This window comes from Pongo pygmaeus, chromosome 1, assembly GCF_028885625.2.
Source record: "Pongo pygmaeus isolate AG05252 chromosome 1, NHGRI_mPonPyg2-v2.0_pri, whole genome shotgun sequence".
Taxonomy (NCBI): domain Eukaryota; kingdom Metazoa; phylum Chordata; class Mammalia; order Primates; family Hominidae; genus Pongo; species Pongo pygmaeus.
The window spans coordinates 224,895,513-224,912,516 of NC_072373.2; the positions used below are offsets into that span (position 1 = coordinate 224,895,513).

Consider the following 17,004-nt stretch of genomic DNA (forward strand, 5'->3'; position numbering starts at 1 on the left):
AACCTAGACGAGCAGGAGGTGGGCCGTGGGCCCCTATTTCCCAGTGCCTGCTTGGATGAGGCCATAGTGGATAACCAACAGGGAAGAACCTTCCAGGAGGCTGAGCCAAGGACCATGTAGTTCCTCCCCAAGAGTGGAATCAGAGTCTAACCAAAGACCCTTCCCCATGGCCATAGCTCAGACCCTGGCGGGAGTCATCTCTGCTTGGGCCAGGGGCTCCTGGGTAGCTCCTGTGTTCTTTCCTTTCCTGAATGAGTGTGCTCTTCTGTTCCCTCTTCTGCTGCTGCATAAAGGGTGCAAGTGGAGGTAACTCATCTTCTTAGTTCATTGGCTGCAGGAACATGAAGAATTGCATCTAAACACGATGGAGGAGACTTGCATGCATGTGACCAGCTGCTGCGCTCTGAGGTCAGCGCAGAGGACGGATAGGGTTTCAGGTGGTTGTCCTTGAGGGTGAGGTGCTCCACGTGTGCAAAGAATACAACAGGGATCTGGTGACTGGAGGGGTAGAACCAGACAGAGATGACCAAGCCTGTCTCCACACATAGCAGGGCCGCGCTGCCCTGCCTCCCTTGCAGCGGATGTGAAAATACCATGTCTAGAGTGTGAGCAGAGTGAAATGCTGCTTCCAGGCCTGACCCATCAAACCCTCAGGTGTGTGAGCCTCCCCCCACTCTGTCCCTTTCCAAGGTAACCTTCAAAGCTACCCATTAAAAGTAATGGAGCTATGGGACCAAAGGGGCCTGAATCCCCACATCTCCACCATTTGGAGGAAATCTACCCCATTAGGAAAGCCTGATTTGGACTTTACCTAAGCAAGAAATCAACCTCACTGTGTAACCCACTAGGGTTTTAGGGTTTATCTGCTGCAGCAGTGACTACGATCTTGACTGACACAGTGCCTAATCTGTGAACCTGCAGTTTCAAAATGATGTGAAGAGCCTGAACCAGGCCCCCAGAATAGCAGTGGGTGAGGTTTACACAGCCATAAACACAAAACTCTCCTTTTCGGATCCCGTCCTATGTGACAAGCTATTTACAGGGCTTCGTGTGTGCTAGGTGTTTACGTCATCTTCACAACCCGATAGTTTCACTTTCACCATCTCTGGTTCCAGCTGAGGAGACTGAGGCAAAGGGAGGTTAAGTTCCCATGAAGGCAGCAGAGCTGGGATTCAAATCCAGGCAGTCCAACTCCAGAACCTTCCTTCCTCCCCTGTGCTCTCTTGCTTCCCCCATGCCCTCAGCCCCCAAACTACTGCTTACGGGGGCAGGACTATGGGCCTGGCCAGAGGGCCAGAGACATCGAGTGGAACGCGCTTCAGACCCAGGGCCAAGCCCCTGGCCTGGCCATGTTCACCAGCCCTCGCACCCTCGTGGATGGCTCAGGGTGGATCTTCCTGGGGCTTGGCCAGAGCACTGCCTGACCCCAGAAAGGCGGATCCCAACCCAGGAGCCAGGGGCTAGGTGACCTGCCAAGACCCCATCTGCACTGGAAGGGCTGGACCAGGCTTGGAAGTGAACACTGTTTTCAACCCAAGGGCCAGGGATGAGGCAGGCACTCAAACGTGTCTGATGCAGGGCTAATTTTGTCATAAACCCTAAAAATGGACAGCCATATGGCCACATAGTCCCTACACGGTCAAAGCTGGACAGCTGACAGCTATGAATCCGAAGAGCTCACAGTAATTCCATTTTCTCTTGTCAGACGGAGAAAACAATAAGGATAACTGGCTTTTTAAAAATTATATATTGGGTTGGGCGAGGTGGTTCACGCCTGTAATCCTAACACTTTGGGAGGCTGAGGCTGGTGGATCACTTGAGGTCAGGAGTTCGAGACCAGCCTGGCCAACATGGTGAAACCTTGTCTCTACTAAAAATACAAAAATTATCCAGGTGTGGTGGCAGATGCCTGTAATCCCAGCTACTCGGGAGGCTGAGGCACAAGAATTGCTGGACCCAGGAGGCGGAGGCTGCAGTGAGCTGAGATTGTGCCACTGCACTTCAGCCTGGGCAATAGAGCGAGGCTTTGTCTCAAGAAAAAGAGAAAGGTCTACATTCTAGAGACTGGACGTTATATGTCATTGGCTTTTTTTCTTAAGTGCAGCCTCTTAAAGATATTTCAGGAGCAGTGCAGTGTTGGGTAACTGAAGCTCCTCTGAGATATTTGGGGCTCTTGCAAGAGTGAGGTGATAGAGCAGTGAATGGGGTAGGGGGCTGGCCAGAGGGAACAGCTTGCTCCCTGTGGAGCTGTACATTCTCAGGCCAGTGGAGTAAATTACAGAAACACTGTGGCACTTCTTGTAAAATTGGAAATGCAAGTCAGATGGTTAACTAGAGGCTGGTGGAGGGTCACGCGCAGCCCTGGGACTCACAGCTTTGTGGTGTTTCATGGCTACCCTGGGCAGGGCCTTGCAGGGCACTGATGGCCCCAGAGAGTCTCGTCATGGCCCAGTAACAGAATGGGTCATGAATCCTTGAAAACCTCTCCTTCACCAACTGTAGCCTGTTTGGAGACCATGGTTTTCCTTAGAGAAATCAGCTGAACCGGCTTCGGACGCCTTCGTTGACTGTGCAGATGTCAGGGTGGTTTCGGCATTGCCAGACCATTCAGCTGTGGGAATCAGTCTACCCCATAATTAATCTCTCTCCTTTGCAATTCCAGAGCCGAACACGGTCAGCTACAGCCAGTCCAGCTTGATCCACCTGGTGGGGCCTTCAGACTGCACCCTGCACGGCTTTGTGCACGGAGGTAAGAAGGAAGCGCCCTGGCCACTCCATTCCTGTCCCTTGGCTCATTGTTGCTCCTCTGGGAGCCATGCTGCTGTCTGACACACTTGAGGCTCTTGAGTTTGGTGAAGTATAAACTTCCAAGAAGTTGTACAATAGGCCAGGTGCAGTGGCACATGCCTGTAATCCCAGCACTTTGGGAGATGGAGGTGGGAGGATTGCCTGAGCTTAGGAGTTCAAGACCAGCCTGGGCGACATAGGGAGACCCCTGTCTCTAGAAAAAAATAAATAATAAGCTGGGCGTGGTGGCCTGCGCCTGTGATCCCAGCTACTGGGAGGCTGAGGTGGGAGGATCGCTTGAGCCCAGGAGGTCGAAGTTGCAGTGAGCTGTGATCGTGCCACTACACTTCAGCCTGGGCAACAGAACGAGACCCTATCTCAAAAAAAAAGGTTGAACAATAAATCACAGAAGTATGCTGGCGGGCTGGGCGCCATAGGTCACGCCTGTAATCCCAGCACTTTGGGAGGCCGAGGTGGGTGGATCACCTGAGGTCAGGAGTTCAAGACCGGCCTGGCCAACATGGCAAAACCCCATCTCTACTAGAAATACAAAAATTAGGCAGGTGTGGTGGCGGGCGCCTGTAGTCCCAGCTACTCAGGAGGCTGAGGCAGGAGAATCACTTGAACCTGGGAGGCGGAGGTTGCAGTGAGCTGAGATCGTGCCACTGCACTCCAGCCTGGGCGACAGAGTGAGACTCCGTCTCAAAAAAAAAAAAAAAAAAAGAAAGACGCTGGCACCCGTTTTTCAAATTGGTGATAAAAGTTAAACGGATGACTGCGTCCCTGGGGAGGCTCGCGTGCAGCCCCGGGATCTTATAGTTGTGAGATGTTTAATGCCTGCTGAGGGTCAGGGCAGGGCCTTGCAGGGCACCGATGGCCCCAAAGACTAGCATTGTGACTCACTGGCAGTGACTCGTTAATAATGTTTTTCCTCTAATGTTTGCATTTATTTTTTCCCAGTAAGTACAGATCTCTTCTCAAACAACACAGGCCTTAAAGTTCGTAGCTCGGCTTCCCAGAGTTTGGGAAACATAGCTGGAACACAAGAGGATTTAGCTCTAGGTTCACAGACGGACACTTTTTACTTTAATAATGTGTAATTATTTTTCATGATTTAAAGAAAATGTAGATAGCATATCAAACCTGTAATTTCATGGCTACTATAATTTTGAAGAAGACCAAAGTAAGCTTTTAAAAACAAGTTGGTTGAAGAAAAGCATCAAGGAGATAAGATCATAGTGAAGTGGTATCAGTGAGAGCAGAAGTTGTGAAGGTGCTGTGTGGTTAATGAAGGCTGGGTGCAGCTGTTATTGGTGTACTGAGCTATTCATCTGTCCCAGGCATAACAGGCACTTTTGCACAATGCTGTCATTTCTAATTGCCTGGACCACTAAGTTCTGTTTTCTTCTCCACTCAGAAAACTCCTATTTATCCTTCAAAACCCAGCTCAAATGGCACCACTCTGTGCTGGCTTACATTGATATTTCTACCAGGGACACCTCAGGAGCAGGGACTGGATCATATTCTTTGTGTTGGCTCCAGCACCCACAGAGAGTCAAAGGGGCACCTTGCAGATACTTACTCCATGAGTGAGAGGCACCAATCACTTTCAGGTCTGGGACATTGGCTCTGGGCCAATGAGATGGAGTCTCGCTCTGTTGCCCAGGCTAGAGTGCAGTGGTGTGATCTGATCTTGTCTCACTGTATCCTCCGCCTCCTGGGTTCAAGAGATTCTCCCACCTCAGCTTCCCAAGTAGCTGGGATTACAGGCATATGCCACCACACTTGGCTAATTTTTGCATTTTAAGTAGAGATGGGGTTTTACTATGTTGGCCAGGCTGGTCTCAAACTCCTGACCTCAAGTGATCTGCCCACCTCGGCCTCCCAAAGTGCTGAGATCACAGGCGTGAGCCACCGTGCCCGGCCCTGATGTGAGATATGTTTCCAAAGTTTGTTTCTTTTTTTAAACTAATCCTCTTTTGTGTTTCTTTTTCCTATTTCATGATTGTTTTCCTCTTCCCGCTCAGTGGTGGCTGCACTGCTCGTAAATCTGATTAACTTTGGTCTTGCCAAGGGAAGCTGTGCTTTATAACAGCACTTCCAGGCCCTTGAGCACTGTGACAATCTGAGTATCTTGCTGCCCGCAGAACAGCTGTTGCCTCAGAGGCATTCCCTGTTTCCCCTTCCTTACTGCCCCCATGTCTCTGTCCTCCCTCGAATTCCAGGGTGGGCAGCAGCTCCCTCTTCCGAGCCTGGCCATCCCAAGCCCAGGCTTCTGCCACTTCCGAGTATTGTGTTTGAGCCTCGTACAGCTCCATTCAGCCTGGAATTTGTGAAACTCTGGGCTATGAGTTTTGCTTATTTTGTCGACATGTTAGATGTTCTTCACTAAATGGGGCATTTCTGTTGTCGCTGTCTACGTGGTGAAAAGTCCACACCCTTAAGCCCAGTCTTTCTTTCTTTATGTGCTGAAAGGCATCAGTGAGATGCCAGGAGTGGGAGAAGTCACTGGAGAAGCCCCTTGGAAGTCTGCAGCATGTCATGTTCATTTACACTGTCTAAGCTGCTTCATTGATACAGGCACATGTTAAGAGGTGTATTAGGAACAATGTCTTTACAATAATGCTTATTTTAGTAGGGATTTTCTGCCCACAATTTGTAAAAAATCTGTCTAATAATTTTACCAAGCTTAACTTTCTCTTTTTTTTGTTTTGAGACGGAGTCTCACTCTGTCGCCCAGGCTGGACTGCAGTGGCGTGATCTCGGCTCACTGCAAGCTCTGCCTCCTGGGTTCACGCCATTCTCCTGCCTCAGCCTCCCGAGTAGCTGGGACTACAGGTGCCCGCCACCACGCCCAGATAATTTTTTGTATTTTTAGTAGAGATGGGGTTTCAGCATGTTTGCCAGGATGGTCTCGATCTCCTGACCCCATGATCTGCCCGCCTCGGCCTCCCAAAGTGCTGGGATTACAGGCATGAGCCAGTGTGCCCAGCCTTAACCTTCTCTTATAGGGCCTGGTAACTCACCAGGAGCAAATGAATAAAATAAACACCGCATTGAGAACATGAGCTGTGATTTTATCGTATTTTCCTGTAAAGTACTGTTGGCAAGAATGGCATCTAAAATCATTTGAATCAAAATCTTCACTAAACTGTAATTCACTAGATGCCAGTTGCAGAAGAAAATGGTGAAATGGATGCCAATTTAGCCTTTATTCTGTAATTCTAGACTGCGCAAAGCTGCGCCCGAGTCCCATTTTCTGTGAGTTCCACACACCGGCTAGCCTTGGTCTTGAGGACTTTACACACAGGTCTGGGTGGTGATAAACTCGTGAAGGGTGTCTTGGAAAGGGAGGAGCTGTTCTGGCTGGAATCACAGGTAGAACGTAGTGCTCCCACCAGACACTAGCTCATTGCTGCTTTCCTGGTTGCACGGACAGAACCTCCTGTCTTTAGTTAGGGGAATAGAAAAGATCTGGGGAGTGAGCCCGAGGGTGTGGAGGGTCATCCTCCCGTGCGGGAGGAGGGTTGGCGGGGTCTCTGCTGTTCTGGGTTGAAGGGCTCGTGGAGGGTGTGGATGACAGTCATCGTCCCGTGCGGGAGGAGGGTTGGTGGTGTGTGTGCAGTTGTGGGTTGAAGGGCATGTGAAGAGGGCAAACTGGGCTTTTGGTTTCTGTCTTCCCTGAGTCCTGCGTGAGTCACTCCATGGTCCCCCACCCTCCTCCATAGAGTGCTCAGGGTCGGCCCAGAAAAGACCAGTTACCCCCTGTTCTCCCCTCCACTACCCCCATGTTTGGTTGTACAGACTGAAGGGGTGACCTAGCAGATACCTGTGGGGGTCCAGACCTTGGGAGAGGGAAGTTCTTGGGGGTCAGCCAGTAGCCCTGTTCAAGGCAGACCTTATAGGAGTCTTGAGCATGCATTCTTCACTTCTCAACTTTTGGCCATCTTAGCTTTTTCCTTGGTATTTTATTTTTTATTTTTAAATTAATTATTTTAAACTTAAGTATTATGTGGAAACGATCCAGAGGGCTTGTGGGTCTCTCTTCCTCCCATCGCTCCTGCAGGGGTAGCTGCTGTTTCTGATTCAGGACTCTGCTTCCTAAGCATGAGGCTCTGTTGCTGTCCCTTGATGCGTAAGTTTCAGATGCATGAGCCCCATCACTGTTCATCAGGTGGGGTACTGTGATTACTTTCCCTCGAAACGGTGTTACTACGAAAGCCAACGGTTGCTCTGTGCCCTCCACCAGCTCCATAAGATGCTCTCAGTACAGTCTGCCTGCCACGGAACTGTTCCTTGCCATGTTCCCTGGAGGGGTCCGCCTTCAGTCCTCCTCCTCCACGTTGCTCATTCTGTGCCTGCTCTAAACTGCTCTCCTGGGACGGCCTTTGCACTCGCCTGGGTTGGATCCAGGATTCATGGATCTTCAATTTTTCTCTTTGCTGGTTTTGGTGGAACATGTCCTCCAGTGGCTCCCCAAGAAAAGCAATATATTAACTGGAATAAAGGCTCAGCTGCCGCCCAGACAGCTTGGCTTCAACAAGAGAGAGGACTTTTTCTTTTTTTTTTGACCTAACAATGCAGCTATGACCGATCCACGGCCGATAGGCAGCCCCGTGGTGCTGGGGACCCAGGCTTCTGCTGCCCTGTGGCTCCGCCAGCCTAGGGGTGCCCTCTTGGTGAGCCACATGTTGCCCGTCTCTTCATCAGCGTCCAGCCCCAAAGGGGTGGAGGGCATGTTGGAAACTGCACCCTCCCCTTTTGGCCACAGTGTCCTCATGTGGCCACATCTGTGGGTGGGTGAGTGCCGCTGGTCAGACGCGTCTGTTAGACATTGGAGTGACTGATGAAGGAAGGGATAGTCTCTGTCATGGGGCCTAGAGGGTCATCTTCCCGAGCTTTGCGCGTCTGAAACGACTTCTGGCTGAGCAGGGTGTTCTAGAGGGAAGTGTTCCTTACAGGGCTTGGAAGCCTTTGTTCCATGTCTTCTGGCTTCTGAGGTTTTTGCCGGGAAATTCAGGGACTGTAGATTTTCCCTCCACTTTCTGGCCGCAACCTCTGCCTGTCTGCTGGCCTGATCTTCCCTCCCCATTCCAGCCTTCAGCCTTTGGCCTATCCTTGATCTTCCAGGGACTTTTTATTACTAACCCATTTATCTGGATAGCAAATCACGTGGTTTGCAGTTTCTGGGTGTTTCTTCCAAGTGAAGTGACATCCTTCTCCACCCCGTCCCCCAGACACCACCAGCTTAGCAGCCACAGGCGATTGTGCTGTGCACTCACATTGAGAGCCATGGCTGTGGCTCACTGGGGTCACCCCAAGTGTTTGGTAGGGTGGAAGGGGCCCAAGAACTTGCACTGCCCCCTTCCTCCTTGCGATGCTGAGGCTGGAGTCCCCATCGGGCCGTGTCACGTCTCTCTCAATCTCTGTACTCTAGGCCACCCTTCCCAGGCAGTTTTGACAGGTGGGCTCACCTCATGTAATTAAAAAGTTGTAATTTCATCCGTGGACAGCTTTTTAAAAAATTTTTGTGGGTACATAGTAGGTATATATATTTATAGGGTACATGAGATGGTTTGATACAGGCACACAATATGAAATTAGTACATCAGCCAGGTGCAGTGGCTCACGCCTGTAATCCCAGCACTTTGGGAGGCCAAGGTGGGCGGATCGCTTGAGGTCAGGAGTTCGAGACCAGCCTGGCCAACATGGTAAAACCCTGTCTCTACTAAAAATACAAAAGTTAGCTGGATGTGGTGGTGGGTGCCTGTAATCCCAGCTACTTGGGAGGCAGAGGCAGGAGAATCAGTTGTGCCCAGGAGGCAGAGATTACAGTGAGCCAAAATCATGCCACTCCAATCCAGCCAGCCTGGGTGACAGAGCGAGACTCTGCTCGAAATAAAGAAATAAAGAAAGAAAGGGAGAGAGAGGGAGGGAGGGAGGGAGGGAGGGAAAGAAAGAAAGCACATCATGGGGAATTGGGGTATCCATTTCCTCAAGCATTTATCTTTTGTGTTACAAACAATCCACTTACACTCTTTTAGTTATTTTGAAATGTGCAATTAAGTTATTATTGACTATGGTCCCCCTGTTGTGCCGTCAAATAGTAGGGCTTATTCATTCTTTCAATTTTTTAATACCCCTTAACCATCTCCCCTGGCCGCTGCTAACCACCCATCCTGTGATCAGCTTTGGAGCCTTCCCCTCCGTCTCAGGATCCTTCCCAGGCCACCAGCTCTACCGAGGGAGACACAGCCTCCTTTTGCTTAGAGCCAGCCCTTCCTCTCCATCCTGCCCTCTTCTCACTTCTCCGTCAGATCCGGTCTGTATGTCTCCTCCACTTGGGGTGATGATGTTGGCCCCTCCCCTGAGAGGCTGGATCTGTGGCCTCGTCTCTGCTTGCCTATTAAGGTCACTTGGGGAACTCTTAAAACCACAGACACCCAGACCCCACCCGACAGGTGACCCAGACCCTGGGAGTGGGGGCGAGGGGTGTCCAGGAGGTGTAGTGTCCCAAGCTCCCCAGGAAATTCTTGGGGACAGGCTGGGGCAGCACTGCTGCGGTAAACGTCCTACCCTGGAAAAGAGAAACGGCTGTGAGAAAGGGGCGCTCCTGGACTCGTGTGTTCACGAGTGTGTTTCCCTTCTTCTCAGCAAGTTTCCCAGTTCTGAAATCTGTCTTGTCATCTTCCTGGGTACCCTTAAGTGAACAGCCTAGTACCCATTTTGAGCTATTTGGAGAAGCCGGAAGAAGAACCTCATTCCTACAGTTAGTTACTGTGATCCTCCCTGAATTATACCACAAGAGACCCCAACAGCTGGGGACAGAGGGAGTTGAGATACGTTTAAGGGGCAGATTGAACCTTGCGGACAGCGGCAGCTCCAGCCCTGCCCTGGACCAGTTTTGTGGGGAAACTGGCCCAGCTGGCACCCCCCAACACTGCACATTTGTGGTACGTCAGCCTGTCTCTCTCATTTCAGCCTAGATGTGGCCCTCATGGGGCCCTCGTCCATGGGATGATCCGGGTTGTTCTGGTTGCTTCTCCGGTTCCTGTATCAGGGTCTTTAGAGCGTGAGGGGAATGGAGGGAGGGCACGGGTTGTTCTCTGGCTTAGAAAAGAACCTCAACGTTTATTGATCACATCGGCTCTGAGTAAAAACTAACTCTGCTCTGAAACAGAAGTCAAGGTGGGTATCCTTATCAGGAGGGCTTGCTCGGCTCCCATGGTACTGGGAAGCACAGGATGGAGCCTGTGGCAGGGAAGAGGGGCCACAATAGAGTTTCCTAAACTCATCTGAGCCTTAGAAACCATCTTAGTGCTTGTTAAAAATGCAGATTCCGGCTGGACGCAGTGGCTCACACCTGTAATCCCAGCACTTTGGGAGGCCAAGGCAGGTGGATAACTTGAGGTCAGGAGTTCAAGACCAGCCTGGCCATCATGATGAAATCTTGTCTCTACTAAAAATACAAAAATTAGCCAGGTGTAGTGGCAGGTACCTCTAATCCCAGCTACTTGGGAGGCTGAGGCAGGATAATCACTTGAACCTGGGAGGTGGAGGTTACAGTGAGCCAAGATCACACCATTGCACTCCATCCAGCCTGGGCAACAGAGCAAGACTGTCTCAAAAAGCAACAACAACAACAAAACAAACAGATTCCCGAGCTCTTCTCCTGGCGGTTTTGCTGCAGCAGGGCTGGGCTGGGGCCCAGAAACCTGTATTTTTAGCAACGAGTGCCCTGGGTGGCTCTGATGATTCAGGGGCCTCAGAAACCCACAGCTAGAGTGTAGGTTTGTCTCAATGAATCTAGCAACCCTGTCCCCATGTCCAGCAATCTCCCACCCATGTCCCTGGACCTCTCCAGAGCATTGGACACCACTGACCTGGCCACCCTGAGGTCCCCTCACAGGATTTCAGGCCACTATACTTTCCAAGTCCTTCATCTTCCCACACTGGTGGGCAGCAGGGTGGCTGGGGAATGGGCCTGGGTGTCTGAATGTTGATTGCACCCCGAGTGGTTCTGCCCACACCAGGATGAGGACCCTGGGGCTCTCCAGAGGCTCTGCCTCCTCCTCTTTCACCTGCCCCTGAGTGTGGGTGTGCCCCTGAGGTCTGTCCTCGCCCTCTTCCCACCTTTTCTCCCGCGAGCTCACCTGACCCCATGGCCTCAGCTCCCGCCTCCAAGTGGCAACTGACAGATTTTCTAATATCCAGCTCAGTCGTTACTCCCAAGCTCTGGCAGCCTGTGGCAGCTTCACCTTGGACCTGCTCTTCCTCTGGATTCCCCACTTGCTGTCCTCCTCCTAACTTCTGAAGGTGACGTGTGAACGGTGCCCTGAGGCTGCGGCCAGTGGCAGCCCTCACCTAACCTAAACTCTCTGGGCCTTTCTCTCCTCCCCACCAGTGAGATAGTGCAGGGATTACAAATAAACGAGATAACACAGGGAAGGCAGCACATGGGAGGCATTTAAGAAAGATCAGTTACTTTCATAACTTTTATTACATTTACTTTATTAGTTTTATTATTACAGACATAGACAATGTTCTGCTCCGTGGAGAACTCAAGCTTTTTTCTCATATCCAGGGGAGCGTTTACAAAATAGGATCATGCACTTGACCACAAAGAGCGTTTTAATTATAAGTTCCCTAAAGTGAGACCCATTAAGCCTAAGCCTCCTTAATGAGAACATAGCCCCTGGGAATGGAACACTCCTGCAAATAACTGCCGGCCAAAGAAAAAGTAACATCTGGACTTATGATTATGTAGAAGATAATGAAAACTGAATACTTCCTATCAAAATCAGGGGGAAATAGCTAAAGATGTTTTCGGAGTAAAAGTGACAAACTGAGCTTATTACTTAAAAGGAAAAATAAAAATACCTAAGTGCTGGAACTGGAAAAAAAAATAACAAAATCCACCCACAGGAAGGAGGCGGAAAGACTCAGGGCAGAAGCAGGCCGACTTTATGTCTCTGTCTGGGACTCTGGGTCCCTCCTCTCCCCGTATCTTGGAGCTGTCCTCCCAGCCCCCTACTGCAGTCCCCCAAATCCAAGTCTTTACCACCACAGAACCTGTAAAGTTGGGGCCATCAGAGCTTGTTCCGCTGTGCCGTCCAAGTCCAAGCACCCTCTAGTTGCAGCCTACTGGGCACTGCGCTGGCATCTGGTTTGCAGAATGTGGATGTGAAGCCATCACTGAGCCCCTTAACTGCCCTGGCACCTGGTTTGCAGAATGTGGATGTGAGGCCATCACTGAGCCCCTTAACTGCCCTGGCACCTGGTTTGCAGAATGTGGATGTGAGGCCATCACTGAGCCCCTTAACTGCCCTGGCACCTGGTTTGCAGAATGTGGATGTGAGGCCATCACTGAGCCCCTTAACGGGGATGACTCGGCCTCTGCTGCCAAGGCTGGAGACCGGGTCAGTTTTGCCTGCTCTGCCAGCCCCAGGTCAGTTTTGCCTGCTCTGCCGGCCCCAGGTGAGTTTTGCCTGCTCTGCCGGCCCCAGGTCAGTTTTGCCTGCTCTGCCGGCCCCAGGTCAGTTTTGCCTGCTCTGCCGGCCCCAGGTGAGTTTTGCCTGCTCTGCCGGCCCCAGGTCAGTTTTGCCTGCTCTGCCGGCCCCAGGTGAGTTTTGCCTGCTCTGCCGGCCCCAGGTCAGTTTTGCCTGCTCTGCCGGCCCCAGGTGAGTTTTGCCTGCTCTGCCGGCCCCAGGTGAGTTTTGCCTGCTCTGCCGGCCCCAGGTGAGTTTTGCCTGCTCTGCCGGCCCCAGGTGAGTTTTGCCAGCTCTGCCGGCCCCAGGTGAGTTTTGCCTGCTCTGCCGGCCCCAGGTCAGTTTTGCCTGCTCTGCCGGCCCCAGGTCAGTTTTGCCTGCTCTGCCGGCCCCAGGTCAGTTTTGCCTGCTCTGCCGGCCCCAGGTCAGTTTTGCCTGCTCTGCCGGCCCCAGGTGAGTTTTGCCTGCTCTGCCGGCCCCAGGTGAGTTTTGCCTGCTCTGCCGGCCCCAGGTGAGTTTTGCCTGCTCTGCCGGCCCCAGGTGAGTTTTGCCTGCTCTGCCGGCCCCAGGTGAGTTTTGCCTGCTCTGCCGGCCCCAGGTCACAGTGCGCACAGCTGGTCAAGGAGTAAATGAAAGCCGACAGGGCGAACATGACTGCTGATCGGCCTTGGTGGGGAGGGCTGTCATGGCAGAAAATAGTGGCCAGGACGTAGTGGTTTTCTGTTCTGTGCTGTCTTCAGTCTACAAATAAGTTTATCAGTAAAGAGCCACTGACCGCGCCAGCTATGGCAGTCTAGGAGGGTCTGGGGAGATGTACTGGCTGTGCTGGGAGCCCTCTGTCCAGTCTCTTTTCCCTCCATCCAGTCGCTGTTCCCTCCACCTGGTTGCGGTTCTCTCCGCCTGTTGCAGTTCTCTCCACCTGGTCATGGTTCTCTCTGCCTGTTGCGGTTCCCTCTGCCTGGTTGTAGTTCCCTCTGCCCGGTTGTAGTTCCCTCTGCTATGTTGTAGTTCCCTCTGCCTGGTTGTGGTTCCCTCTGCTATGTTGTAGTTCCCTCTGCCCGGTTGTAGTTCCCTCTGTCCGGTTGTGGTTCCCTCTGCCTGGTTGTGGTTCCCTCTGCCCAGTTGTAGTTCCCTCTGCCTGGTTGTGGTTCCCTCTGCTATGTTGTAGTTCCCTCTGCCCGGTTGTAGTTCCCTCTGCTATGTTGTAGTTCCCTCTGCCTGGTTGTGGTTCCCTCTGCTATGTTGTAGTTCCCTCTGCCCGGTTGTAGTTCCCTCTGCTATGTTGTAGTTCCCTCTGCCTGGTTGTGGTTCCCTCTGCTATGTTGTAGTTCCCTCTGCCCGGTTGTAGTTCCCTCTGTCCGGTTGTGGTTCCCTCTGCCTGGTTGTGGTTCCCTCTGCCCAGTTGTAGTTCCCTCTGCCTGGTTGTGGTTCCCTCTGCTATGTTGTAGTTCCCTCTGCCTGGTTGTGGTTCCCTCTGCTATGTTGTAGTTCCCTCTGCCTGGTTGTGGTTCCCTCTGCCCAGTTGTAGTTCCCTCTGTCCGGTTGTGGTTCCCTCTGCCTGTTGCTGTTCCTTCTGCCTGTTGTGGTTCCCTCTGTCTGTTTGTGATTCCCTCTGCCCAGTTGTAGTTCTCTCTGCCCGGTCGCAGTTCCCTCCACCTGTGGCTGTTCCTTCTGCCTGTTGCGGTTCGCTCTGCTTGGTTGCAGTTTCCTCCGCCTGTTGCAGTTCCCCCTGCCTGGTCGTGGTTCCATCCGCCTGTTGTGGTTCTCTCTGTCTGTTGCTGTCGCCTCCTCCTGTTGCTGTTCCCTCTGCCTGGTTGCTGTTCCCTCCGCCTGTTGCTGTTCCCTCTGCCGGGGTCTTGGTTCTTTCTCTCTACCTGGGTTACCCAGACAACTGCAAGGCTGCCTGTGTTTTTCTCCAGGTCTCTGAAGAAAAGGAAAGAGACCTCTCATGAGCACGCTGCTCTGTATAAATTAGACTGCCTCCACTTACTTTTTATTCCAAGGCACCATCACTCCTGACACACTTTCCTATGACCTCTGTCTGTCTGTCTGTTCACTGCTGCGTTCCCACTTAGTGCAGGGCCTGGCATGGAGTCAGCACTCGGTAGCTGATGACTGGACTGGGAAAAATGAAGGTCCTGCGTGGGAAGGACTGCGGACTGTGCTGGCCCCGCGCAGTCAGCCCCACCCAGAGGATTGTGCCAGGCTGCAAGTGCGCTGCACGTGAGAAACACGTAATGACTGCTCTCTAACTCGAGAACCAGTGACCAGGCACCTCCTGTGTGTCGAGCCCCTCTGCGCTCCACCAGGGACGCTGTGAACAAGACACAGCCCTGCTGGTCGGTTGGGAGTCAGACCTCCTGCGACAAACATCCATGCGGGTGTCTAGCTGCTGGGGAGCCACACAACGCTGCTGGGGGTCTTGAGGCCAGGGGACCCTGGCTATAGCCCAGCTTAGCCTGAGACTATAGGAGGAGGCAGAGGAAAGGGAAGGCAGAGAAAACATGGGAGGGGGCGCAAGTGAGGCCTCCACCAAGACGCTCTTGTTCACTTGGTTTTCTTGGGGCAGTTGTGAAAAAACAATCTTTTGCACCTGCAGGAGGAGTTGACTTTCACTGAAAAATGCAAAAGAGGGCACAGTTGTTCTTTTCCAATTCCGTGACCTTGTTTGGCCGGAGCCCCCACTGCTGCGTGGGACACAACACACCAGACCCTCAGCATTGGGGCAAGGAAGGAAAGAGGTGGACGAAGAGCTGTTCCCTACTCTTGAGGAACTTCTGGTCTAGTGGGGGGTCAAGAGGTGAACAAACAAACGCTTTGGGACGCCGCTTTCTTCCTTGTGAAGCTGAGTGGCACAGGCTGCAGTTAAATTCCTTCTAGTACTCGCCTTCTAGGATCTTGGTGTTTGAAAACATCGTTCTCCACGTTCTTCTGTTCTGAAGAACAGCTTCACGCCCATCCTGATGCTTCAGTGGGAGAGCGGGATGTGGGGACTGGTGAACTTGAACCCTGAACTCCAAGATGGTGTCAACCCTGAAAGCCTGGGCATGGGGTTCATATTGCTCCAGTCCAGGCATCCTACAGGCATCTGTCCCAGGAACTCACTTTGTCCTGCCCACACTGGGTCCCCCTCTCAGCTGGGTCCTTGGTGGCCAGCACGTCATCCCTCTCAAATCATGGGGCACTGACCCCTTTCCAGAAATGGGGAGTATTTGGTTGAGGTCATGCCATGAACCATAAGAACGTCCTTCTCTACCTATGTACGGGTCGGGGGGGGGGGTGTTTCTCTTTTCTTTCTTTTTTTTTTTTTTTTTTTTTTTGGTGCCACATTGTGCAGCCTGTGCTTCTCTCTTTAGCTGTGGTCGCCAGGGGCATGCGGGGCAGATACCCACTGACAGCATTTCCCTGTTCCAAGTGATGAACACAAACTCTTCAACAGGAGCATCCCCTGGACTCTTCGAAGGAAACTGACACCCCATCAAAATTTCTGGACCTTCCAGGAAGTGACCTTGCTTTGGTAGCCTCCAGGCTGAGGCCGCAGCCTCTCACTGGCCTGTCCTTAGGGGTGGGCCTGGGGGCTCGTGTGTAGCTGCATCCTCCTCTTGCTTGGGCCTCCATGGCAGTTGGGATGCAAAATCCATCTACCATTTCTCTGCTTCCTTATTTTGAAAGTGAAGCGTGGATACTCAAACATCAGGAAGCAGTCAAGACCTCCCCCCTTCCCTGCTTCAGACTCTATAGGGTGTGAGGAATCAATGGGCATGGGCAGCTCTTGGCCCTTCTCCCTGGGTCTGTGATGCTCCCAGATGTCCGGGAACCACTTAGTGAATATTCCTCTGTCCATGGTCCCAGCCACAGAACCGGGGAGGGAGAGGCCAGGGCTGTCTCGCAGGCTCTCACTCAACTGGATCTTTTCAGAACTCTTGTAATTACTAACGGGTGGGGTATTTAAAACAAGATGAAGTTACTATCATTTTCTTAATATAGGAGGCTGGCGCCCACGCTCCGTCAGTTGGGATTAAATATAGAAATGGGGGCATCTCAGATTGCCGCCCACAGAACAGACAGCGGCACATGGGCTCCGAGCTGTGAACTGCCGCCTTGGGTTTGCAGGCAAGCCTGACCCAGTCACAAGCCAGGCCTTGGGAGAAGAAAATGAAGCCCTATTTTTAAGCCAGCTGACAGATCAATACTTAAAAACAAAAAAAACACAAAACAAAAACCTGTAAGCAGTTAAATGTTACAATTAAAAATACCTTTGGTACCTAATGTGTATACATTAGTGGCCAAGAAAGTCTTGTTTTTTTTTTCCCGTAATTCTTGAAATAAATGCAGCTCCAAGGACGGCGGGTCCTACAATTTTGTTGTCATCTTTTAAATTACAGATCTTGGGAGATGAGGACGGCCTGCGGCGGACTGTAATGTGCCAAAGTTATTTTCCAATGTTGGCAGCACCCGTTGTGCCTGCGGTGGGGGAAATTGATGAGGCTTTTCAGTAGGAACCTGGAAAGAAGCATCTTGGAAAAAACTCGGGCACTCGATATTTTAAATACAGTGGAAGAAAGTGAAAGGGAGACGGTGACTTCCAGCGTCGGAGGGGGGGTGGCTCCCTCTGGCAAGGCAGGGGCCCAGGTGGGCAGTGGTGGCAAGAAAGGCAGTTATGAGGCAGGCACTATGTTTTTCTGGGTTGTTTTCTTAAAATTTAGTTTTCTCAATTAACACATTGATG

General features: G+C 51.8%; 1 protein-coding gene across 1 annotated transcript in view; it reads left to right on the forward strand.

Annotated features, from left to right (window-relative positions):
* ACOT7 (acyl-CoA thioesterase 7) overlaps positions 1–17,004 on the forward strand; it is a 128,209-nt gene that overhangs the window by 71,647 nt on the left and 39,558 nt on the right. The window contains exon 6 of the mRNA XM_054441777.1: positions 2,663–2,749. Within this exon, the coding sequence (XP_054297752.1) occupies positions 2,663–2,749 (87 nt within the window). The remainder of the gene's footprint in view (positions 1–2,662; positions 2,750–17,004) is intronic.